Source organism: Acomys minous (genome assembly GCF_964271855.1).
Source record: "Acomys minous genome assembly, chromosome: 2".
Classification (NCBI taxonomy): domain Eukaryota; kingdom Metazoa; phylum Chordata; class Mammalia; order Rodentia; family Muridae; genus Acomys; species Acomys minous.
In genome coordinates this window covers 91,216,311-91,241,988 of record NC_140484.1, presented here as the reverse complement: position 1 = coordinate 91,241,988, position 25,678 = coordinate 91,216,311, and the positions used below count along the sequence as shown (strand labels likewise).

Genomic DNA, 25,678 nt, shown 5'->3' with positions numbered 1-25,678 from the left:
ACTGAGCTGAGCACAGGGAACTGTTCCCATTGTCCATGTGAACTACTCTACTCTACTAGAGATGTCTCCGAGGTGGAGGTACAGACTGTAATAGAGAAAAGATAATGTGCTGCTTAAGGTTTTATGGTCAACTTGACACAGCCTAACATAACCTGGAAAGAGGAAGCTTCACTTGAAAAATTGCCTCCTGAGGACTGCTCTGCAGGCGTGTCTATGAGGACTCATCTTGCTGTGGCATGCCTGAGAAGGTGGTCCCAGAAGAAAGCAGGCTGAGCTTGAGTCAAAGAAGAAGCCAGTAAGCAGCATTCCCCCATGGTCTCTCCTTTGGTCCCTGTCTCCAGGTTCCTGGAGTTCCTGCCCTGATTGTCCTCAACTGATAGGCTAGGATATGGAAGTGGAAACTGACATAAGCCCTTTCTTCCCCATGTTGCTTTTGGTCATGCTGTGGCTTGGCTAGAGTTTTATTGCTGGGAAGAGATACCACTGCCAAGGCAACTCTTAAAAAATAACACATTTAATTGGGGGATTGCTTACAGTTTCAAAGCCTTAATCTATTATCACCATGAGTGGGAGCATGGCATCAGGCCAGCAAGAGTCCTGGAGAAGTAACTGAGAGCTTTACATCCTGATCCACAGGCATCGGACAGTGAGAGAGAGGAAAGAAAGAAGTGAGAGGAGGAGGTCCTCGTGTAGGCTTTTGAAACTTCAAAGTCCACCCCCAATGTCCTAGCTAGTTTTATGTCAACTTGACATAAGTTGGAGTCATCTGAAAGGAGTTAATTGAGAAAAGGCCTCCATAAAATCGAGCTGTAGGGGAAGGCTCACATCACATTGTAAGTAGTTCCTTCCCTGGGCTGGTGGATCTAGGTTCTGTAAGAAAGCAGGTTGAGCAAGCCATGAAGAGCAAGCCAGTAAGCAGCACTCTTCTATGGCCTCTGCATCAGCTCCTGAATCCAGAACCCTGCCCTACTTGACTTCCTTCCTTGGCTTCCAGCAATGATAAAGAGAAATGTATAAGTGTAAGCCACATAAACCTTTTCCTCCCCAACTTACTTTTTGGTCATGGCATTTCATCACAGCAATAGACACCCTGACTAAGACACCCAGTGACAGATTCCAACCAATCCACACCCCCTAAGCATTCCCAAAGAGTTCAACTGGTAACTAAGCACAGGAATACACAAACCCACGGGGACCACATTCATTCAAACCACTAAATGTTTATCACAACTGAAAAGCAAACTAGAATGACCAGTTTGAAGAGATTTCTGCTTAGCACAAATGGGAAAATGTCTAGCACATCAGAAATGACGTAGAGAGCTGTGCTGCAGACTCACCTTAGCAGGAAGCCAGAACATAACACAGCCACATTCAATCCCTGCCCACCATCCACTGAAAGGCACAGGGGGTTAGAAGGAAGAGAGGGGAGCTGCTCCAACTGGAAGTCATGATGGGAAAAATGATAGGTAGAATTTAGAATCAGAATAGCAGGGACCGAAATGACAGACAAGAATTCTGAGTTAGACACACAGACCAAGGGCTCTCCTACAAAACAGGCAGGTAGTGTATGTGGCTTTGGGGCACATGGGATGGTATACAGGGAATTACAGCTGCCTGGAGTTTTGCAGACAGCCAGAAGCCTCCTGGGCACTGGATTTAGGGAAAGGGCGGGGCACAAGCTGAGAAAACAAAGAGAATTGTGATGGTAGGGTGGGTCAGGGCCTGAGGGACATGGGTGGCCCTATCTTTAGGCAGTAGGTGCCTAGGGCACCCTAGGGCCCCGCAGCATGTGCCTGAATGCTAAGGATGAGGAGCCAGCCCAAGTGTATCCAGTGAGTACTCTGAGGTCTTGAACTCGGTTCTGGCCAACCTTGCTCTACCTAGCATTGTACCCCATGCAGTCAGCTGCAGCCAATGCCAGGTTCCAATTTGGGAAGTGGGATTCTGAAGTCTTGAGTGAACATACTAGATCCTAGGCTGCTGGGAAGACCCCTGAGGAGGAGAAGCACCGCAGTGATTGCTCCAGTTGGACCCGATCTAGGGACTATGTTGACTGAGGCACTGGTCCACCCTAGAGCCGAGGGATGGAGACTTGAAGGAAGGAAGAGCCAGGGTGTCAGCCAAGCTCTCAATATTCAGATTTACTTTCTAGGTTCAAGGTTATAGTTGTATCAAAGTTGGCAAGAGACACTTTATGAGGGGTGGGGGTGGGAGATTCCAACACGGAACACCTATGTTCGTTGTTGTGTTCTCATGGCTTCATTGGCTCCAGCTTCCCGGATTTGGGAGCCAAATTAAAAACTTGACCCACTTGCCCATGGACACTGGTTGGTGAAGGAGAGATAAACCTGTTTTTTGTTATGATCCCAATTGTGGGATTGGAATGGTCTTGTGAGAGAACAGGTGATATTAATCCACTAGAAGGCAAACCACCTCGTGTGGGAACTTGATTATTACCAGCTGAAAAGATACTGTGACCAGACTCTGGGAGGAGATATATAAATGAGCCCAGAAACAAGAGGCGGGGCCTTTCCAGACTTGGAATAGTTTTTGGCTGCTCATCACTCCACTTCGAGATCCGGCTCTTGCTGAGGTTCTGGGTTCTGGCTACTCCAGGTCCCAACAGAAGAAATCTTGCTGCCTATGCCTGGAGAATTGTTCCTCAGAACTGATATCCTTACGGTTTTGTTATTCTTTAATCTTCTTTTCCTATCGTTTATGCTAGTCAGTTTATAAGTGACGTACGCTCGGTTAATAAGTTTGTAATAAAATATATTGGTTAAGAAAACTGAGCCTATAGGTTGGCATCTGGGAACTTACCAATGAAATTGTGACACTTTTTGGGTTTTGTACATCATTTTGTTCTGGAATGAACCCAGCCCTCCACCTACCCCCCCCCACACACACACCCATAATGTGGCTCAAAGCCAGCTCTCCATCCATTTCAGTTAAGCGTAATTGCGCCATGGTCCTGCTTCTTGCCTGTAATGATAGCTATAACAGATCTTTAAAGAGATGGAGTATCATTTCTGCTTTATTTTGACTTTGTGTGTGTCTGTGTTTACATATTATGTAGGAAGGACCACGAAAGCAGTATCCTTCAGATGTTACCACCAGGCAGGTAAATTTTGTATCAACCTTTTAACTTATGCCTAAATGTATGGTGATCATTAATTAGACACCTCTTCAAGGTATCCCTCAGACACCTGGATTCCTGTACTACTAAAGTAGGTCTTGACTGGGCTGGAGATATATATATATATATATATATATATATATATATATATATATATATATATATATATATGTATATGTATGTATATATATATATGGCATATACAAACAAAACTTGTGCATCATATATAAGATGAAAAATAGAGTAATAATTAAACAGATTTGTTTTTTTTGAGACAGGGTTTCTCTGTGTAGTAGACTTGGCTGTCCTGGACTCACTTTGTAGACCAGGCTGTCCTCAAACCCCCAGATAGCTACCTGCCTCTGCCTCCCGAGCGCTGGAATTAAAGGTGTGTGGCAACAAACCTGGCTAATAAAACAGATTTCATACTTAAGAATTCGAAACATTGTGTCTCCAAATCCACCCAAAAGCCACCTCCTTGTTTTATCTCCCTGCATCTCTCAAAGACATAGCATCATTTAAAATATCTTTTCTTTCCATCCACTTCTTTGCAATACACTGCTGTGTGTGCCTCTTAAAGTGCATTGCTGACACTTGCTTGGCTTTGAACGTTATAATGAGTCGCAGAGCTCAATATTGGTTCCTTAGTCTAGAATGCCATATATAATTGTGGTTCCCTTATTTTCATTGTGCTTAATGTTTCCTCATGGCACAAATCATACTTCATTGCTCCTCTTTCTTGTTTGTGACACTGCGTTGCTTCAACGTGGTTCTACAGTGAACACTGCTACTGTGAGCATTTGAGCACAGGTCTCCTCCCCATGAACAACAAGAGGCTCCTCTGATTACTCACATATCAGGGGGATGCTTGGATCATGAGGACAACAAGCTTCTCGCTGATGTGAAGGCCCACCTCCCTGTGAACAGTGCGTCCCACTCACTGTTCCATCAGCACTTTTCTCTCCACTGCGTGGTAACCTCTTCAAAGCACTCCACTTTCATCCCCCTGGTCTACGGTACTCATCTGGGCCTCACGATGCTGACATAAAAGGCCATGTGTGAAATGAAGCATATAATAAGACTAAATAATGTACTTACTTTCTTAGTGCCATAAAGAAAAAGACTTTGAATGTTTTTTTTAATGAAATTATATTTAAAAATAAAATTGAAAATACATGACCACAGGTCTGGGCTTACAGAAATGTGCATGGTATTGATGTGGGAATCAAGCATACACCAGCCCCTCTGACAGTCCTCCTGATCTTACAGTGTGGATTCTCTCCACCTAAGAACAACTTGAAATAATTTGGGATTGTGTGTGTGTGTGTGTGTGTGTGTGTGTGTGTGTGTGTGTGTGTGTGTGTGTGATTTCCCCCCCACCTCTGTTCTATTAGCTAAGTAGACTGTGTGTTGCTCTTATCATTTTAACTGGCACAAGCCAAAAACAAATCACACGATGTTAGCTTTATATGTTCTGAGAGGTTCTGGTTTTTGTTTTCCAATTTACCTCAAGTCTATCGATAAACGTATCCATTACATGCGAAGCCTAGAGAAAGAGAAGAGGAAACTGAGAAAAAGGTTCCTAAAGCCTAACCCAACTCCAGATCCAGGAATCGTGGTACGTGTGTAGCTCTCACAGAAATGGACTGCCCTTCAATGCATCGGCATCCTCCTTTTTAATGGATATGACCACTCTTTATTTTTCTCTTGGAGAATTTGCAATGTCAATCTGAAGAAACTCCTTAAAATTCTTCTTATCAAATTCTCATTGTTTAAATCTACTCTGCAACTGATCTGAAGCCATATTGTTTATTTATTGCTTTTTCTGAGCTTACTGTTTGGGTTCCTTTATTTTACAAATGAGTTACAAAATCCCCTTATAATAATTATTTAGCCTATAATCGAACACTTAAAATGTTAGAAAAGTCTCTATATTGATTTCAACTTATTATCATTTCATACACACACACACACACACACATACACACACACACACACACACACACACACAATTTACTTTTTAAAAACCTGTTTATTTGTTCATTCATTTTATATTCCGATCATAGTCCCTTCATGTCTCTCCTCCCAGTTCCACCCACCCCTCTCCCTCTTCCCCCTATCCCCTTTTCCATAGTCTTCCCCAACTCACCCTAGGACATCAAGTCAAACTAGCACTGAGTGCATCCTCTTCCCCTGGGGCCCAGCAGGGCAGCTCTGTCAAGGGGAAGTGATCAAAAAGCAGGCAATGGAGTCCATGTCAGAGATAGCCCCAGTTCCCTAACTAGGGGACCCACATGAAGCCCGAGCTGCCCATCAGGTACATGAGGACCTAGAGCCAGTCCATACATGGCCCTTGATTGATGCTTCAGTCTCTGCAAGCCTCTCTGGGTCCTGGTTAGTTGGTCTTCTTATGAAGCTTCTATGCCCTTCTGGTGTTTCTCTTCTTCCTCACTCTTCCACAAGACTCCCTACACTTCACTCAGTGTTTGGCTATGAGTCTCAGTATCTGTTTTGATCCACTGCTGGGTGTAGCCTCTTAGAGGACAACTATGTTAGGCCCCTGTCTTTGAGCATACCACAGTATTGTTTATAGTGTCAGGAGTTGGCTTTCTTCTATGGGTTGGGTCTCAGTTGGGCCAACCATTTGTTGGAAATCCTCTCAATCTCTGTTCTATCTTTATCCCTGTACATCCTATAGGCAGGATAAATTTTGGGTCACAGATTTTTTTGTGGAGGGGGGGTGGATTGGTGTTCTCCTCTCTCCACTAGAAGTCCTATCTAGTTAGAGGGTGTCCTCTTTAGTCTCCATGATCACTGCTACTAGGAGTCTCAGCTAGAGTCATCCCCCCATATCCTCCCAGAAGCCTACCTTGTCATAGGTCTCCAGTTTGTCACAGTGATGTCCCCGCCCACAGTTTCTCTTCTCTCTCCAGGCCTTCTGTCCTCCTGCTCCCATTCTTCCCAGGTCTGATCCCCACACCCAGTTCTCTCTTACTTTTATATGTGAGTCTATTCCATGTGTGTCCAAGACCTCACAGAGCCCAGGAGAGTCTATCATGTTCCCCCAGAGTTATAGGTGATGGTGAGCCATCTAAGAGGGGTAGTAGGAATCTAAGAGGTGGAGCTATTACTCTGAACTATGTACGGTCCTTGATAAATTTTATTATGATTTAAATGCCTTCAAGATGTAAGCTACCGTACAAGAATCTCTTTTTAAAAATTTATTTATTCACTTTAAATCCTGAATGTACCCCCTTCCTGCCCTCACTCTTCTCCTCCTGGTCCCACCGTCTCACAAATTTCCTTCTCATAAAATGAGAGCACCTCTCTTTACTAACTCACCCCCCAGCACTTCCAGTTACATCAGGACTCGGCACATCCTCTTTCACTGAAGCCAAACAAGGCTACTCAGCTAGGACAAGAATCTAAAAGCAGGCAACAGAGTCCATGACAGAGACAGGCCTCTTCTCTGCTCCACTTGCTAGGGCTCCTGCATGAAGACCAAGGTGTCCATCAGTGACATATGTGTCATGGGCCTATGTCTAGCCTATGCATGATCTTTGGTTGCCTTAGGTTAATTGACTCTGTTAGGCTTCCTGTCCCCTCTGGGTCCCTCAATCCTCACCTCCCATTCTTCCATAAGTCTCCGCCAAGCTATGCTTAATATTTGGCTGTGGGTCTCAGCATCTGTTTTGATCCATCGCTGGGTGGACCCTCTTGGAGGACAGTTATGCTAATCTCCTATCTGCAAACATAGTAAAATATCATTAATAGTATCAGGGGTTGGGTCTTTTCTATGGGGTGGGCCACTCCCTCAATCTCTGAACCATTTTTATCACTGTATTTCCTGTAGGGATGGTAAACTTTGGGTCAAAAGTTTTTTTGGGTGGGTTGGTGTTCCCCTCTCTCCACTGGAAATCTTGCCTGGCTATGAGGTAGTCACTTGAGTCTCCATGCCCCCTGCTATTAGGAGTTCCAGCTAAGAGTCATGCCTATATCCTCCCAGGGGGGCCTAGCCTGTTTTAGGTCTCCAGTTTATCCCAGAGACACGCCCTTTGATTTCCTTCTGTCTCCCAGCCCTTTCACCTCTCACCCCTGCTCTCCCCACATCTGATACCTATGCTCATTTCTCTCCCCATACCCTTTCCCACCCAGTCCCCACACTTCATCTACTTGTGATATCTTTTCTATTTCCCCTTCTGAATGGGATTCAAGCATCCTCCCTTTGCGCCCTTCTTATTACCTAGTTCTTTGGGTCTGTGGATTGTGCTATGATTATTCTGCACTATAAGGCTAATAGCCCATTATGCGTACACACCAAGTGTGTCTTCTTGGTGTGGGTTACCACACTCATACTTTCTAGTTCCACCCAGTTGCCTGCAAATTTCATGATTTCCTGGTTTCTGTGGCTTAGCAGAGGTCTGATGGCTTTGCCATTTGTCCTTTATCTGAGGACATTTGTCACTCTCCTCCAGTGTCAGATTTACTTTTCTTCAGGTTGAAAATCTACTTTTTCATCTATTTTGCTTTCAGCTGACTGGTCAATGATTATGCTTCACAGATAAATTTTTAAAGCTATTTTGTCAGTTTCATGAACTTCACATACAATTATATTCTCTGCGTTCCATCTAGTTGGTTCATTATTCCTTCAAAACTCAGGCAACCACTGATCTTTCACCATTCTTCTACTTTGCCCGTAGCTTATTGTCACATAGCAGAACGCACCCAGCATGTAGCTTTTACAAGCAGTTCCTTTCACTTAGGACTGTGCATTTAAGATCCTACTGCATGTTGATTCCTTGTTAGTACAGTTTTAAATTTAACACGTACACCCATTTGTTTACTGTGGAGTGTATGTGTTTTGATGAGCACGCATGCACCAAAGTATAGATATGGAAGACAGAAGACATGGCCTTGCAGAAGTTGGTTCTCTCCTTCCATCATCTGCTACAGGATCACATTTAAGATGTCAGGCTTGGCAGCAAGTGCCTTTATCTGCAGAGCCATCTCACTGGTCCAAGCCATTTTTTTTTATCAGTGAAAGCTATCTAATTTTCTGGGTAACATGTCTTGACTGATTCGTAATGCTGGAGGAAGTCTATGCTGCTATTAAGAACTGCTGTATGCAATACTGTTTGCAAAGTCTCACTGCTCAGAGTGAGATAACTGATAGTTGATAAACATTTTTCTTAGGAAAATTTCAACTGCACTTCCTTTCTAATTGTGTGTTCTACATTTCCCTAGTGGGCATCCACATAAGCCTGGAGACTTAGAAGAAACCACTCTCCAGACAAACATGTGTGGACATCTCGCATAGACGGACAGGTCATAGCTTGACTTCATCTGAAGAATAGAGGGATGTTTGGCCATGCTGCAAAATAAACACTGAGTTTGCACTCAACATCCAGGCTATGGGCTACTGAGTTTTATTAAGTACCCTGGCTCATCCCTGCACTCTTTCTGGGGTAAACTGGTGCCTTAAGTAATATGTAAAGATTTAAAAAATATATTTTGTGTTTAAATTTTTACAGTGGAATGTATGGCTTATTTATATATTGGGAGCTATGCTTTGATCATAGGAGGGAAACATGACATCCCCTCCAGATTTACAAAGATTTAGGTTGATACTGCAAATAAAGTGTAATATAAGCAAATTTGCCACTTAAAGTCCAATGCTGAAGTACAGTTCGATGTCTAAGTATAAAATAAAGTGTGAGTTCAGCGATCCCCCACACTCACCTACCAGGCAGAAGGCACAGCCCTTGTTGGTCATATGAGGCATTTAGCTAACAACAGAGGAATCAAGTGATAGCAGTAAATTATGTCCACAAAATCAGATCTCCCGAACCAGGCCACAGGGAAGGACATAAAAGGAGTCAGGAAGAGTGCAACTGGTGAGCAGGCCAGCTACCTACTCCTACACATGTCTCTTCAGAATTCAGTGTCCTGACTTTGGGAAATACTCAAGAGCATGCTATACCATGCTTCTTACTTAGAAGCTCAGTGGGCCAAAGGTCATGTCTGCGTTTTCTCCTACAGAAAAGATTGAATAAACAAATTTCTAAAGCAGCCTTCCTTAAGGTAGAAAAACAGACAGCATCAAACTCAAGATTACAATGTGGACCTACTCTCAAAGTTCGGAAGTGTCTTAGTGTGCTTCCTGTTGCTGTGATAAATGCATGACGCAAAGCAACTTGGGAAGGAAAGAGTTTATTTCAGTTTACAACCTTCAGGTTACACTCCATGACTGAGGAAGTCAGAGCAGGAACAGGAGGCAGGAACCTGAAGGTAGGAACTGAAACAGAGCCCATGGAGCAGTGCTGCTTACTGACTTGCTCCTCTTGGCTTGCTCAATCTGCTTTCCATGTGTCCATGTCCGGGGGTGGCACCACCCATAGTGGGCTAGGCCTTCTCACACAAATCATCAGTCAAAATATCCTATAGGGTTGTCTAAGGGCAATCTGATGTAAGCCTTTTTTTCTCAATTGTAGTTTCTTCTTCCCAGATGCCTCTAGCTTGTGTCAAGTTGACACAACTCTAACACAGACAATGAAGTAGTTGTGTCAAAGAAGACAAGGGCACACAATGGGCTTGTGTCACAGCTAGGGAAAGCCCTGTGTTACCCAACAGGTTGATAGCTGACATACCCAGCTCCTACTCTTGCGTATCATTATTTTCTTAGATAATAATCATTTCCTATTCACAGAAAGCTTCTCCAAGCTCTCTACCACAAAACTCTCATGGAATACTCCTATGGACAGCTCTCATCTCAAGAGAATGAAAGAGCTGGAAATATTTCGTGTTGTAAATTGTTTTCCCTTCATTTTAATCAATACATTTTTAATTAAAATAAATCAACTGGAAAAAACTGATATATAAGAAAAAGTGTAATTGGATTCAACAAAGAATGAAATATTTATATTGAGGAGGAGGCAGAATACACTTGCATTGCAATAAAAGCAGGATCAATTGCACACCTTGAAGTTACTATGTTAGTCTGCTTTCTATTGCTGTGATAAAACACTGATTAAAGCCAACATAGGAAAGAAAGGGTTTGCCTCTTGTTACAGTGTATAGTCCATCACCCAGAGAAGCCAAGGCTTGAAACAGAACCCAGGAAGGAACACTGCTTACTGGCTTGCTTACCTGGCTGAAGTCCGGCTATTTTTCTTCCACAAGTCAGGGCCCTCCAGCCAAGAGATGATACTATTACCCATGGTGGGGTGGGTCCTCCTCTGTCAATTGTCAATCAGGAAATTGTCCCACAGACATGCCTACAGACCAACATGAAAAGGGCAATTCCTTAATTGGGAATGAAGTTGACAACCAAGATTTAGCCTTCAGGGTGACCCAGTGTAATGGAGCTGGAAGACTTTAGCATACAAGGTGTTCCATGTCCTTGAACCACCTACATTTGCTGACTGAAACTAAGAGAATTCAAACACCCAGGGTTCTACAGAGATGGGGAAAGAGAAGCGCTATTTCTGAGTGTTGTATTTCAAAGTTATAACACACTGGTCTTTGATAAAGTTCTGGGTTATAGAACTGCTAAGAGGCTAGGAGAAGAACATCTTAAAAGGCAGAGGAATAATTTAAAATTGAACGATTTCTCTAGTGGAAGTTCTCTAAGAATAAGGAGGTCAGAGACAAAATAATTAGAAAATCGGAGTTTGGTGAAGCCGAAGGAAATGACCAGGAATCTTATACCTGAGATGAATTTGTAGTAACTTTGCTTTGCAGTTCTGTGAAATTTATCAAAACATGAAACTAACAAAATGTGAAACTGAAGATGGAAAAAACTAAAAATTCCCAGCTGATAATATGGGGATAAATTCTCATACATGTCTACGAGAAATAAAAATATAGAATTACAAAATGTATTTGTACTATTTTGAAGTGCAGCAACTTAAATTTAGTAATAATTTCTGTGTGTTTACCAAAGAAAATGGAAGCATTTGTCCCAAACGAAATGTGTGTGGTGGTAATCCACGAAGAAAGAAGAGAAATAGTAACGGATAGAAAGAGAAGGGAGGGAGAAAAAGGAAGAAAAAAAACGGCAAAAAAAAAAAAGAAATGCCACCACTGTACACAGACTGACAGACAGAAAAACTATTACATACCCGCCTAAAAGAAAGAATAAACGTGCCTCGTTTTGGAAATATAAGCTGTCAGAATAATCGCAAAGTCTGGGTGTGGGGAGACATGCGCTGGGCATGGGCTGGACACGCTATGGCCTGACCCTAGTGTTTCTAAATCTAATTTATCAGATGCCAGAGCAGGCTTACGATTATTAAAACGTGAACTATACTTCACTGAAGTGTTTCTGGGTGGTCCCTGGAGGAAAACGTGGGTAGGGAGAGGCTGCCTCTGAGATGGGACTGAGTGTCGATTTTCTCATCCTGCCAGTGCAGCGATACAGTTACTGACCCCACTGAGAAGCCGACAAGGTAGCTGACAGCACCTTGAAGTGTAGGTTTCCGGGGCCAGAATTCCTAGTTTCCCTGCTTTTATTCAGCAGGTGCCTACCCACGCCGACGTACGCATGCGCAGAGCTCCTGGGGCGGGTGGGCTGAACTCCGCGGGACGGCAGAGGGCGCTAAAGCAGACAGGCCAGGAAGAGTGGAACCTCGGGAGAACCGTGCAGGGATGTGTGTAAAACCGGGAAGGGAGTGGGGCGTTTCTTCTCGAGGGGCTGGCTGACAGCTAAATGGCTGGAGCGGAGCTGTGGGTCAGGTGGAACGCTACGGTGAGGGGCGGAGCCCAAAGAAGGCAAACGCACTGGGGGCGGGGCTTGCCGCAGATGGGTGGAGCGTTGCCATAAGGAGGGCTTCAGGGCTTATTAGAGGGGCCCCTGGGTGGGTTGCTGTTAGTTCCTATTGGGTGGCATTTTTTGAGGAGGCGGGACTTGATGCTGGACCGGATGAAAGGGGATCGCCGCCGGGTCGGGTGTAGCCGGTTCGCACTGGGGGCGTGGCTTTCCGTAGGCATGGAGGGGCGTGGCTTGTTGCTAGGTCGGGTAGGGCGGGGCCTGCCACAGGCAGGACAGGGTGGTGCTTGAAGTTGGGCGGAGCTTGTGGTGGTGCTCGCCACGGGGCGGGGCTGGCCTCTCAGGTGGGGCCGGGTCTTGCTGCGGGGCGGGGCCTGCTGCAGCCCCCAGCGAGGATTCAGGTTCCCTGCCCCAGGTGCCAGCGTCCCCATGGGGCTGTGCTGGCCCTGTCCCGCGGAGTCCGCACCACCGTCCCCGAGCCCGGTGAGTAAGCCGGCCTCGCTCTGCTCCTCGCGGCGGCCGTTGCAGTGCAGCCGGGCGGAAGGTGCACCTGCCAGGCCGCTGGACCCTCCCCGAGGCTGTCCTGCGGACCCTTCTTGGATGGGACAGTTGGGGAATGGCATGTCCCCAGGGGCTGCTCCCGACATGTGCATCATCTCCTGTCTGTACCAGCTGTACATAGAAGGTCCTGGACGACGGGCGGCGTTTCGCACCATTTAGTGGATATTTTTACTAACCCGCGTTCTCCACTTAGTTTGTAACAGCTGGGGGCCTGGCCAGGTTTGAATTTCACATAAACAATCAATTCATTTGGGTGTAGATTCCCAGTAGTGCTTTATTTGGGATATATTTATGTGAAAACAGTCCTTTATTATTATTATTATTATTTGAATCCAAGCAGGCCTTATGCTATAACAGTATATTTATTTTAATATTGTTACCATATTTGATAATATAACGATCTAATTTTCTCGGCATCAGTTCTCAGAGTAGCTAAAAATTAGTTGAAGAAATGAGGGACTTGGGGAAGAATATTAATAGTTATAGATACTAAAGTGACTGGATAGTCAATGTGGGAAAGTTCATCTTGCCTTTATGCCTGCTGCTGTTTTTAAATGCTGTTAATTTTGTTTAGCATTTGTTAACCCATCTGTCTTCCTGTCCTCTTCCCTTAATTACAGGGCCCGTTGGTGTGTTTCACTTAGCACCTAGGATTTCCCTGACCATCTAAATAAACATGCTCTGTGTCCAGCAATCTTCGTCCTAGTCCTTACCCACCACGACCATTGTGTTTCTTCCTGATTAATTACATACACATGTGTGTATTTGCTCGCATTTGTTTCCAGGCTGGCCAGAATTTGAGCTTTGGATGCTTGGGTGTCTCTGTATTTCATTACTGTACTCTTAGTGCCTACGACTCCAGCCTGCTTTCTTCTCCTTTTAAACTAACTTTTTTTGTTTTGTTTTGTTTTGTTTTGTTTTTCGAGACAGGGTTTCAGGATTTCTCTGTGTTAGCCTTGGCTGTTCTGGACTCACTTTGTAGACCAGGCTGGCCTCGAACTCAATGATCTGCGTGCCTCTGCCTCCCAAGTGCTGGGATTAAAGGCATGTGCCACCACGCCCAGCCTTAAACTAACTTTCAAATTATGTTTCTATCCTTATGGATTAAACACCATTAAAAAAAATGTGTCCCCACTGTAAGTCCATTTTTATAAGAAGTAAGTATTCTGTAGGCCAACCTGTATTTATTCTCAGATGTGCTAATTTGGTATGTTGGTCTAGAGAATGCCATTCAGAAAGTGAAATATTTAATAAATATTGCAGTATTGATAGACTTCCGGGTTATTTTGTTTTATTTTTGCTTGAGTAAAGGCGTACTCTTGCAACATTGCTCAGCCTAGTCTTGAACTGGGTTCCAGCTGTCCTGCGAACAGCCCTTCACATAATTAGCATCTAGGACTGTCGGTCCAACACATCTTAGTGGTCTTTCACAGGAACTTTCTTCCTGAGGCGTTTTGCACCCATACATACATGCGGTTTCGATTTGTAAATTATTACTTACTTTTGTTGCCTCTTAAGTAAAAGGTGTGTAAGGGGTCCATCCTGATTGACTTTTCTCTCTGACTCATGTGTTCTGCATTTTTGTAGGAAGAGAAAAGAGCAAAGCTGGCAGAGGCGGCCGAAAGAAGGCAGAAGGAGGTGAGGGGACAGTGTTTATTTCACTTTCTGTAGCTGTCTTTCCTGCTCCTGCTCTGTAAATGCAAAGTGCTTGATGACATCCACAGTTTAGCGCTTGGAGATAAACACTCCTGAAATGATGTCCAATTATCCATGAGCTACATACACTCAGATCACTTACTGTGAAAACAGCTCCCGATGACTCTACACTTGAGTCTGTCCTGCAATAGAATTCTTCCTCGGGATAAAACTGCCATGCTGACAACTGTATGTGAACTAGGTTTAAAGAAGAATTCCTCGTGCTTAAAAGAAAAATCCTCCCTGAAGAAATGGCTGTGTTTTATGCAAGGCTGTTGGTAGCACACTGTCCTATTACCCAAACCATAACAACTCCCCACCCCTAAAGGAAAAGCTAAAGAGCAAAGCAAGCAGCTTTGGACAGCAGGTACTTTTGGTTTTTTCCTGTAATCGTTTCTTGTTGAATTTCTTAAAGGCTGCATCTCGGGGGATTTTGGATATTCAGTCAGTGGAGGCAAAGAGGAAGAAGAAAGAACAGTTGGAGAAGCAGATGGAAGCCTCGGGTCCGCCAGCCGGGGGACTGAGGGTGAGTATCACAGCGCAGTTGATGCAGTAACTAGCCTGGGCAGGCCTGGGAAAGACTCCACGCAACCTGAAAACAGCAGAGCTTAGAGGAAGTATCTATTTATTTTACCATTATTGGAATGGATTTGTTTGCTTTCTTTTCCAAAAAAGTCATAGATTTTCCTTCTAGTCACAGTATCTTAATAGTTTTAAATATAATGCTAATCATCATTGCGTGAAAGAAAAAAAATATCAAGCCATATAGGACACGGTATTGAGAATGTAAAACTCCACCCAACTGTCATTGTGATAGATGTACATAAATCATGAAATTGGATTCTTCTAAAATTTCTGATTTGTAGCTTTAATGATCTCACTCCACAGTTTGGGACTTTGGGCTTTGGGCTTGTTTTTTGAGACACCGTCTCCTGTAACCCAGGCTGGCTTCAAACTCTCTATGTAGCCAAGGATGGCCTCGAACCCCTGACTCCCCCTACCTACAGGTTCCCTGGAGTCCATCCAGGCTTTAGGGACTCTTGATCCCTCTGTTGTCACTCATATCTTAATTATGCAAATGTGAAGTTAGACTATGGTTTGGTCAAGTGAGTGTTACATATTTCTCCCCATGTCTACGTCTCTTGAATAGACTGTGGGTGTGCCGCTGGCGAACAGGCTAAGCGAGGGAGGTCCTTCAGCTGGAGGCTGTAGCCTAGCAGGAGTGCAAAGGTTTTGTTGTAGGTGTTGCTACTCAGGAAAGTAACACAGTTCAGGTGTTGTTGTTTTACAGATGCATTTCACAGGGGCACTACTTGTAGCATCGAGATAATTGTGAACAGCAGAGTGCCCTTAATTGTTCTCAGCTCGTCAGTTAATTACTCTGAAGTGCCATTTGGTTTTGTCTCAGAACCAGACACACATACTCTCAGGCACATTTGTGGGCCAGAACTGTGGGGCAAAACTTAGACCACCCTGAGCAGAGTCGATGCAAGCCCAGGAATGACTCCTGCCAATAGCAGTTAGCTGTGCTATTTACCACTGTAAGATACTTCATCCAGTTTCAATTGATGAATTAAATGAAACGGCAACTTATTTTCTAAGTTGGACCTTTAATAACTCATAAAATAATTAGGCTCAGTATTCAGCTATGTCACGTGGCCATTTTTGCAAATATCATTTCCTAGGCTTAAAAGGAAGACAAATAGTTTTGATAGATAACAGGATCAAATTGTTGTCAGAAACATGTTCTTTTTTCCACCTAAGATAAGAAGCTGCCACTAGGTCTAATTCTCAAGATCAAGAAGAGACAGACAGTACATCTCAGCACTAGGAGTGATGCTCAGATCCTCTGTTCCCTGGGAGGGGCCCAGGTGCCGAGGGAAGCTCACCGGCAGTGCTAGGTGCTAAGCTTAGTTGCCATAGCCGTCATCCATGCAGTCAGAAGTAGGAAAACATTTGTTCCACATGCGATAGCCCAGCAAGCCTACCATTTGCTCTTCAAGGCTGAGAATCGGGCTTTCTTCCGTGAATCTGAAGCTCCCTCATTCGGAAGCTTGTAGATTGGAAAGATACTAGGCCTGGTGTTACTTTCAGGCCTCATGTTACTTCAGGCTTCTCGGAAGAGCTCACAACCAAAAACATTTCCAGGCCTATTCTTTCTCTTTTCCTCCTGTTTCTTTTATGAAATCTCCAGTAAACTGTCATGAGCGTCGAGCTGCAAAGCAGCTGCAGGGTTTTCTCAAAAGGAATGAGCCATGCCCCAGTGCTCTGCCGCTGCCCACTGTGTGATAGTCCCCGCCCCCTGTAACCAGCAGTTTCAGCGACTGGGTCCCTGTCCCCTGTAACCACCTCACCAGTGCTTAAAACAAGAAGTTCAAAAAGAATGTGCTGGGGCCTCAGGAATAACAGCAGCTACAGTATAATGTAGGCAGTAGCTCTGTCTTCCTAGTGTGGTCTTCCAATGTCACGTTGTTTGGTGCACTGCCTGGAGGGTCTCACAGACCAGGAAGATTCTTATAATGAGGAAAATGCACCCCCCCCCATTGATATATATCCTATATCTGCCTGTACCCAGAGGTGGGATGGATGGTGCTCATGGACTGATAGAAAGGGGCTTACCTGAAGAAACCCTGTGATTCCCACACTGGGGTCAATGCCCACACCAATTTACAACCCTACCAGATCCACAGAGGACATGATAATGCAGGAACAGCGGGCAAGGTACAGTGTTGAGGTCTCACTAGGGCTGTGCCTGATAAGTGCAGTGTCCCTCCGGGTGGTGGTGTACACAAAGATGTTTATCTTACCAGTGTGGTTTCAGTGTAAAGCCAGGCTGAGAATTTCCAATGTTGTATTCACACTAGTCTTACAAGAAACTGTTAAATAGAGACTCATGTTTAAAAGTCCTAAATAATACAGAATATATCGCATATGTGTTGTAGACTGTATCACCTCATATTAAAGGTGTAGGTTTTATTATTTTTAATTATGTATGTGCATATGGGGTGGGGAATGTGCAGGTGATTGCAGGTGTCCTCAGAGGCCGGAGGCACTTGGTCCCCTGGAGCTGGAGTTACAGGTCGTTGTGAAGCTCCCAGTGTGGGTGCTGGGGATACAACTCGGGCTCTCTGGGAGAGCAGTGCCACAGAGCTCTCTCTCCAGCCCTGTACTTCTTTTTTTTACAGACTAAAAGACACAAGATATTTAGGCTTCAAAATAACAGCAAATTAACCACGCCAGTCCTTAATTTTGGAAATGTATTAAAATAACGATTTATAAAACTTCAGCCCTAAATATTTCTTGGAAAATAGTATTTAAGCAACTATGACTATTCACTGATCTTACCTGGAGGATTTTCTAAAACTTATTATCACAGATTTCATAAACGTTACCTAAAAACAACAACAACCAAAATACAAATGGAGTATTTTCTCCCTCAAGAAAGGGAAAGATAGCTGGGCATGGTGACACATGCCTTTAATCCTAGCACTTGGGAGAGAGAGGCAAGCAGATCACTGTGAGTTTGAGGCCAGCAAGTCTAGGACAGCGAAGGCTACACAGAGAGACCCTATCTTAGGGGGGAAAAAAAAGGGAAAAAAATCTTAATACAAGTTATTTGATAATTACTCTTTATTAGACGTGGCTCAAGATGAAAGTATTCCTTTCTTTGTTTGTATGTTTGTTTTCACTGATGCTGTTTTTCCGTTCACTGGGTTGAGTGTTTGGGATATAGCTAATGAGGCTGACTCAGCATTTGCCAGCTTCTGAGTCTGGTGAACAGCTATTCACACACGTGAGCAGGTATATGACACTTCTTATTACTGAGGGACAAGCTTCATGGGACAACAGAAGTCTGGAGATGGCTTCTGGCCTAGTACAGCTTTTTAGGTCGAATGGAGTCTATCAAGGACGGCCATTGGAAAGCAGCCACTCTGGGCCCTATTTCTTGGGTACAGCATGATTCATGTACCATTGAGAGAAATCTAGTAACCAGGGACCGGATCTTTTGGCCCCATTCCAGGCTGTCGAGACTCTGGCGTCTGAGGGAGTTTCAGGTAGAGAACAGGGGTGTCCATCCAAAAGAATGGGATCCATGCAAGGCAACTCTTTTGCCTACTCCACAAGATTGTCTTGTCTTTATTTTTAAGCTGTTGTCTTATTTCAGATTTTTGTTGTAATATAAAATTGCATTATTTGTGGCGATTTGCAAAAATCAGTTTTGCATTCCTTGCATATTTGTCCCATAATAATTTTCTTTTTGCTTGTTCATTAGGATATAGTTACATTGTTTAAATACAAATTTACTGATGGCTGTGTATTTTCACTTTTTGTAGTGGACAGTGTCATGAAGCATATTGTACCTGCAGGAGAATCCTGCATCCAACACCTGCAATTGGACGGATGGCAGCCGAATGTGTCCTCTTTGTAGAGCTGAAGAGTCAGACCTGTCTTTAGTGCCCTTGAGTGAAGTGCTAAAACTGTACACAAAAATATTGGTAAAATTTTTGATTTTCAAACTTACTAAATGACCCAGCTTTTCATTCTATTTCACTTTCACTACATTTATTTTTCTCTTCTGTAGGGAGTAACTTCACATTTTCTGTAGTTCTAAAATATGGATCCAAAAGGTGTATATACATGGTGTGTCCTGGCCCCACATATATCTTCAGTGTTAAGTTTGCTGTTACACCTCTGCTTTGTAAGTAACCTTGCTACTTAGTCACGTGGCACAGCCTGCCGCCTGCCTCCGTTTCACTGGATAGGGAGACTTTTGCTTCCAGACACAGTGCCTTTAAGCTGATCGTCAGGGAAAATCCTGAAGATGCATTTGAAGGACTTCAGGGGAAGGAAATCTTTATTTTTATAACCCACTAAGAAATGGATATTTGTAGGCAGATGTTGACTCTCTGCTAATTTATTTTCTGTACCGAAGGCATATCATATTAACTTGAAGTTATAAGTCAGCAGGGCGTCAGAGCAGTGCCCTTCTGACCTTCCCACTGGAAACATGGAGGACTGTGTAGTGAAGGGTGAAGGGATGATGCCAACTAAGAACTGAGTCAGTGACAATGAGTGGTACTTGTTTAAATTTCATGAGCATTTCTATTCTTTTGTATTTATTAAAGAATAATTATAAGATCTATACAGACATGATGTTGCCAATAAAAGTATGAAAGAGGAATATGTAAATTCTGTACTTGGACAGTTCAAGCACTCAAACGTCGGGGCAACTGGATGGGATAGTCAGAAAAGAGGTGTGCAGATCTCCGCTCTTTAGATTGGACTTATGACTTTGTGGCTTGTTTTGTTCTTGTTAGATAGTGAGCAAATATGCAAAAGTGCAAGGGTACAAGGATGCTGCTGTTATAGATGCTAAGACTACAGTGCCAACACCCAGCCAGACCCTTCCCTAGAATTGATAGACATGTAACTGTATCAGCTCAGTTTTCTTCATTTAGAGATTAGTGATATTTTCCTTCATAAATGATAGTGAGATCAATAAGTGAATTTTAGACATAAGTTTTACTTTATCTTGGTAATTAATATTTCTAACATAGGAAGGATGTCTAACAGCTCAATGGGGAGGGAGGCAGGACACGCCATCCTTAGCTATAGGAAGCCTTCGTCTCATTAGCACACACATCACAATCTCTTCCCTTCACTTTCAATAATTAGGATGTGGCTTCTGCAAAGAAAAGGCTTGCTTTCAGGGGTATTGCTGCATTTATAACCCAATGGCATGCTCCTCTACTCTAGAGGCACATGTGATACACAGGTATATTCCTTCCTTGAGGAAACTAGGATACACTGTGAGCTGCCTCTGTAGATCCAAGGCCATGTGCATGCCTATGGCTTGCTCCAGTATATGATGATGTGCTCAGCCTTCCCTCAAGGCCACACATGTCATAGGCACTAAATGATGACTTGCATCTCATGAATGTGATTAAAAAGAGGAAAAGAGAAAACAGGATGCTTGATAAGAAACTAGGAAATGGCTATTAAGAATTAAGAATAATATATACATCTAAACATTTTCCTTAGGTTATGAACAGTGATGTAGAGATTATTTTTCTATAATTTACAGCTTAAATAACAAAACATCATAATGTTGAATGTATCTTCCAAATGTTATGGACAAATTATTAAAACATAAAAGAAGCCATCAGATAAAGAAAGGAAACCAGTGTATGATAGCTGCAGTCAATTCTAATTCAGAAATGGATATGGCTGATGATTAAAAAAAAAGTCACATATATCATCACAGGAGGTCTCGTGACAGGTTACATGTTTTGGGAACATCTGGAAGTGGCTCCATTGTCTAGTTTGTGTTATGATTATATCTTGAATATGATGTATTAGTTTCCGATATATTACAAGCCCACATGTTGTATTCTGCATTGTTGTTGGGTATATGAACATACATCTTTCTGTATAAAAGTTCCCTCCAGCCCTCTATTGAAGTAAAATGCCTCTTCTCCATCTTAATAAATTGGGAGTTGTCTTTGTAGTCAGGGACACTTCCACGTCTCTGGGATTTGTCATGGAGAGCTAACTGGTGGCTGCCTGGAGGGGGCATGCTTCTTGCCTCATCCTGTAAAGAAGAGCTGTTATTATGTTGTTATTGCTCTTATCTTTTGAGATATAAAGCACTGTGGGAATGCTCTGTGTGTCTTCCCCAGAACCCTGGGAAGCTGACATGAAATTTGAATTGATCTTTTATCTAAGATTTTGACTTATTTTCACCAATAAGAATTATATCGTGTCCTTGGAAGATGCAACATGGTATACCTTGTCGATTTTGAATAAAGCATATAATTTAACAGATTGGCAAGAGTTTGGTGGATGTGCCTGTTTCCTGTTTTGAGAGAAAAGGGATATATGTCTTTTTTAAATCAATGTATTTTTATTATATACATCTCTGCCAGATCAACTTCCATCTCCCTATCCACTCAACTTCATGTCCACTTTTATTTCCTTTTCAAAACTAACCGCAGAGTCCAGTTTGTGCTACCCAAATACTGTTGGTTGTGAGGCCTGCCAAAAGTCACACTCTTAAAGTGGACTCTTCTTCACCCACCCTCCATCCAATGCTACTAGATGGAGGTGGGACTTTGTGCTCACCTCTCACACCGTGCTTGGATTTTGTCTTGCTTGAGCTTTTACAGGTCTTTCTTGTGCTGTCACAGCAGCTGGAAGCTCATATGTGCAACTTCCCGACTCTATCCAGAAAGTAGTTTCCTTGTCCTCCTCTCCACACCTCATACTTACAATTGCTCTGCTCCTTTCTATGGTGATCTGTGAATGTTAGGGGGTGGGGTAAAAGAGACATCCTATTTATTTTTTCCCATTTATTTATTTATTCTTGTTACATCTCAATGGTTATCCCATCCCTTGTATTCTCCCATTGAGACATCCTATTTAGATCTGAGCATTCCCATGGTCTGTTGTTATTCTCAGAATGTCAACTAGTTACCAGCTGTAAGTCTCTCTGTTAATACCTATCTATTTCTTAAACTTCTTTTCTAAGTAAACACCTCAAATTCTCTCATAGACCACACACACACACACACACACACACACACACACACACACACACATACACACACCACATACTGTATCCTGACTGAGATATATTAATGAAGCCCTACACATTAATTTTCTAAAACCAACCAATCAAACATGAAAGACAGCATCATCAACAAAAACCTACCTACGAAAGCCACCTGTGTGTAGAGCAGGCTGTTCAAGTTGTTTTGCTTTTGTTTCAGAAATTTTTGTCACTGACATGAACTCCCAGTCCTCTTTCAATGTGACTTTTTACTACACTGATCTTCTCTTTTATGGTATTTGCACACCTTTTGGTAGTCGGAACATGACTACCACAGTTTAAGAACTAAATACATATAAACCACTCTACCTGTGACACTTATGTTAGACTCTGAAGAGCACTGGATGCCCTAGTGGCTCTGCCTTTGAATTGTGTATTATTTTCAGGGAAAAAAGAGAAATTGTTTTCTTAGTGCATGTTGCCCAGCAACTTATGAAATGCACACTGCAACCTGGGCAATTTATCTTAATAATATTCCTTCCTTTGAGTTACATTGATGGTATAAGCTTCTGGTTCATTCACCCTGCATCTATTCTTTTGGCTAACCACAGAGCAATAGCTAACAATGACAGCAAGGAATCTCCACAGGAAATTTATTGATGGTAAAAAGAACACTGAAAATTATTAGTTCTTAGTCATCAGTTACTTGGTTTCTTTTGCCATCATTTGCCATACAGGGGCTATCCAGCTCTACCACCCTCTATACTTGAGCATGTCATCCATCTATCTATCTATCTATCTCTCTATCTATCTATCATCTATCTATCTATCCATCTATCTATCTATCTATCTATATTTTTTTCAAAACGTGTGTGTAGCCTTGGCTGTCCTGGGATCACTTTGTAGACCAGGCTAGCCTTGAACTTACAGAGATCCACCTGCCCCTGCAGAGTTCTGGGATTACAGGCTCTTCAGCAAGTCTCTTAAAGGCTGCATCACTACCTGGCTATGGCTTTGTCTTAGGTTACTTGGCTGCTGTTCTCTGTAGGGTTACAGGAACACTCAGATCTTCAGTGCTTTATCTTTGTCCTATCATCTTTCCTTGGCTGTTACCCTAGCTGAGAAACTGATGCCAGGCTTTTGCATCTTGACAGTTCGGTAAGAGCTATCTATATTTGGTCATGTCCTTTGGGTGCAGTCCTATTTTTCCATATCTCTCTTGGGACAGATCAGCTAGCAGCTAGTCCCCATTCTTAGACATACTTGAAAGACCACAGTGGGAGTCATATAATCTAACAGTCCTCCAGGTGTCCCACACATGTCATGTCCTAATGTCCTCACTCTGAGTTGTGCTATCTTACTAAGGTATTTTAAAAGGTTAGCTTAGGTAGAGCTGATCTAATCACACAGAATCTTAAGAATTTCAGACTTTTCCACCCTGTAGCCAGAGGAAGAGATGTATAGAGATCACTCTGAGCAGTGTCATGCCATGTTGCTTCCATGAGCCAAGGACTGCAGGTTGCCCCTGGAAAGCATAAAAGGCACGTGTGAAGAAAGAAACCCAGCTTTAAAGACACTGGCTTAAGCTCAGCAAGCCCACACTGAGCTTCTGACAACAGAATTACTGAGTGATAGCTCATGCTCTAATGGGACACATATTATTTTTGTTGTTAAGCTATACTTATTTATAATTAAATTTTCATTACTGAAAGGAAAAAGTTGGACACAAGATAAAGTTTTAAAGAGAGAGTGTCAATAACAATGCAAAATTTAATGTTGATTTTAATTGATGAAGTAAAGATTAAGTTACTAAGTGTCATATGTTTCAAAAGACAGTAGAGTTATTTACTATGCCAGGATCATTCTCTTACCTAGCGCAAGAGCTGTAGGTTTTCTTCAGCTTTGGTTTTGCACTGATGTGCTTTTCTAGACCCATGGTACCTTCCAACTGCCACTCACCCACACTATGCCTGCTAAACAGTTACCAGTGAGCAGACTTCGTGTTTGGCTGAATTAGTCACGTGACATACAGATACTTTCTCTGGGATTCTGGAGCAAGGAAGGTGAATTTTTCTTATTAGAAAACAGTGAAATACCAGCTTAACTCTACCATCTAACACTTTTCACAGTGGCCCTTACGGACTCTCCCATGGTCAAGCCCACACCGTTTGCTACTGAGAACACACACCACCTCTATTGTACACAGCCATAACTGGACACTCCTCAAATTTGCTGGGAAATTAGTAGTTTGAAGATTAACTTTATTTTAGGGTGAAGCACTGATACACAGACAGATAATGTGTGGGTTTTTTTTTTAATTTTGTTTTTAATTCTTAAATCAGTATGGACAGTATCTTGCTGCTCATAGGTACAAAACAGCCCTGTCCTGCATATACAAGTCTGTAACATCATTCACTACAGTGAATTTACTTCATGAGACAGCATAGCAAAATAGAACTAACTAAAGATATATTTTTAATAAGAAAATGCTTGCAATAAACAAAATCACAGAGTTGATGAACATTTGACTGTGCAGTCCACACATCAAAACATGACTGCACGCCAGCTTATGCACGAGGTGCTCACCAAGCGAAATGTGTCCTAACACAGCTGCAGTGTGTGCGGAAGGTGCCTGCTATCCCTACGCGGCTGCACAGGCACCAGCCAAAAGTACCCCAGAGGCTGGTTTGGCCAGAGATCAGAGATGAACTTTAAGGCAACCTTCCAGGTGAACGTGAGCATCTCTGAGGTGGCCTCTCCAGTTAAGTATTATGGCCGTGAAGACTCTGTACTGGGGAGTGCTGTCGGACAATTTTAGTAGCACATTATCACATTGTCGTTTTGTAAAAAATAGCTATAAAATCCCGCCATTATAAAAGTGTCTGGGGTGCTTTAGCTCATAGCCATACAGCAGGCACTTTCTGTTGACCTACCCACTCACGTAAATACAGTCTCCTAGGCACGTTCACCTTCAATGGCTATACCTAGAAACGAGTTCCTACTTAGGCTTTGCTCTAAATACTATGTTCACATATTGAGAAATAATGATTTGCTTACAATATTTCTGATTTCATTCTGAGCTTAGAATTTTCCCCCTTAGGTGAAGTTCTACAGATGCATTAAAAATAAATAGTGCTACCTTTTGAGTATTTTCCCACCTGATGACATGTATGGTTTTCAGAGCACGTGAGCTACGCTGACTACGCTGCAGAATGGACACAGGCCTTTGCATGAGCCCCCTTTCAGAGACAAGTTTCATTTAATTTCCTTCTTAGCCTTGTAGCTGGCAGAGACCACCAGGTAATTATCTGGGTTCATGTCTTTGAGGGTTGGGGATTTGCTCTGGACAGGGGATGTCTTGCCGTCCACACGGGAGATGTGCAGCATGCGGCAGGGGTCATGCTTGAGCAGATAGCCTGCGAAGGTCTCCCAGCCTCCTCCCACACGGACCATCACATGCTTGTTGTGCAGCATCTGGAAGGAAAGACCAGTAAAATGGTCAGGTTTTGACAGTTTGCATAGACCTCAAAGCAACCCCCCCCCCCAAGTCTAGTAAAACTAGCATTGCTTGCCTCACTCCCATGGCCCCTGTGTATCCATGTGGCTCACAGTGTCTGCTTGGGAAAGAAACCTAGTGTGCCGATGAATCTTGGGAGACCATCTGGAATCTACCTGTCATGTGGCAGAGAACATCTGTGTGTACTTCTCTGACTGGATGCATATGAAAGCTTCTCTGTGTTGCACAGTGGACCACTAACACTCATCACTGCCTTAGTTCACATCAGGGTTCCGTCCTTCCACTTAAGAGGCCGTGGAAGTCTCTGGTATTGTGTTAATGTTAATAAATGATGTTAACAGCCACACGCACATTTGCTGTAAAATACAAGTGAAAATGCACTCAGAGAAAAATGAGATATGTTAGAGGCATTGAGCGTAAATGAGTGGTAAATTCACATTTCCTTGACACTAG

General features: G+C 43.1%; 2 protein-coding genes and 1 long non-coding RNA gene across 11 annotated transcripts in view; 2 read left to right on the top strand and 1 right to left on the bottom strand.

Moving 5' to 3' along the window:
- Positions 1-1,716: 1,716 nt before the first annotated feature.
- On the top strand, positions 1,717-8,527 carry LOC311589302. The gene is made up of 4 exons (XR_014776494.1): positions 1,717-1,832; positions 3,077-3,121; positions 4,650-4,754; positions 8,381-8,527. It is a non-coding gene; the product is annotated as an uncharacterized lncRNA (long non-coding RNA).
- A 3,249-nt stretch (positions 8,528-11,776) lies between these two features.
- Positions 11,777-20,984, top strand: SVIP (small VCP interacting protein). Of its 2 annotated transcripts, none has more exons than XM_084767597.1 (4): positions 11,777-11,882; positions 14,052-14,102; positions 14,575-14,685; positions 18,494-20,984. In XM_084767597.1, the coding sequence occupies exons 1-4, from the start codon at positions 11,844-11,846 to the stop codon at positions 18,506-18,508; spliced, it is 216 nt and encodes a 71-aa protein (XP_084623723.1). In that variant the 5' UTR covers positions 11,777-11,843; the 3' UTR covers positions 18,509-20,984. The 2 variants fall into 2 exon arrangements, with proteins under 2 accessions (XP_084623723.1, XP_084623722.1); XM_084767596.1 differs by lacking the exon at positions 11,777-11,882 and adding an exon at positions 12,167-12,386.
- A 3,030-nt stretch (positions 20,985-24,014) lies between these two features.
- GAS2 (growth arrest specific 2) overlaps positions 24,015-25,678 on the bottom strand; it is a 126,425-nt gene continuing 124,761 nt past the window's right edge. For all 8 annotated transcript variants that reach the window (XM_084762429.1, XM_084762427.1, XM_084762433.1 and 5 more), the window contains one exon: positions 24,015-25,182. In XM_084762429.1, the coding sequence (XP_084618555.1) occupies positions 24,964-25,182 (219 nt within the window). In that variant the 3' untranslated portion in view covers positions 24,015-24,963. The remainder of the gene's footprint in view (positions 25,183-25,678) is intronic.

What these genes read in the sequence shown, in the direction of transcription:
- SVIP (XM_084767596.1), top strand. Translation starts at nt 12,333, where the DNA reads ATGGGGCTGTGCTGGCCCTGTCCCGCGGAGTCCGCACCACCGTCCCCG. An exon ending in CACCACCGTCCCCGAGCCCG is followed by an intron (nt 12,387 to 14,051) that starts GTGAGTAAGCCG and finishes GCATTTTTGTAG; the next exon opens with GAAGAGAAAAGAGCAAAGCT. An exon ending in CCGAAAGAAGGCAGAAGGAG is followed by an intron (nt 14,103 to 14,574) that starts GTGAGGGGACAG and finishes AATTTCTTAAAG; the next exon opens with GCTGCATCTCGGGGGATTTT.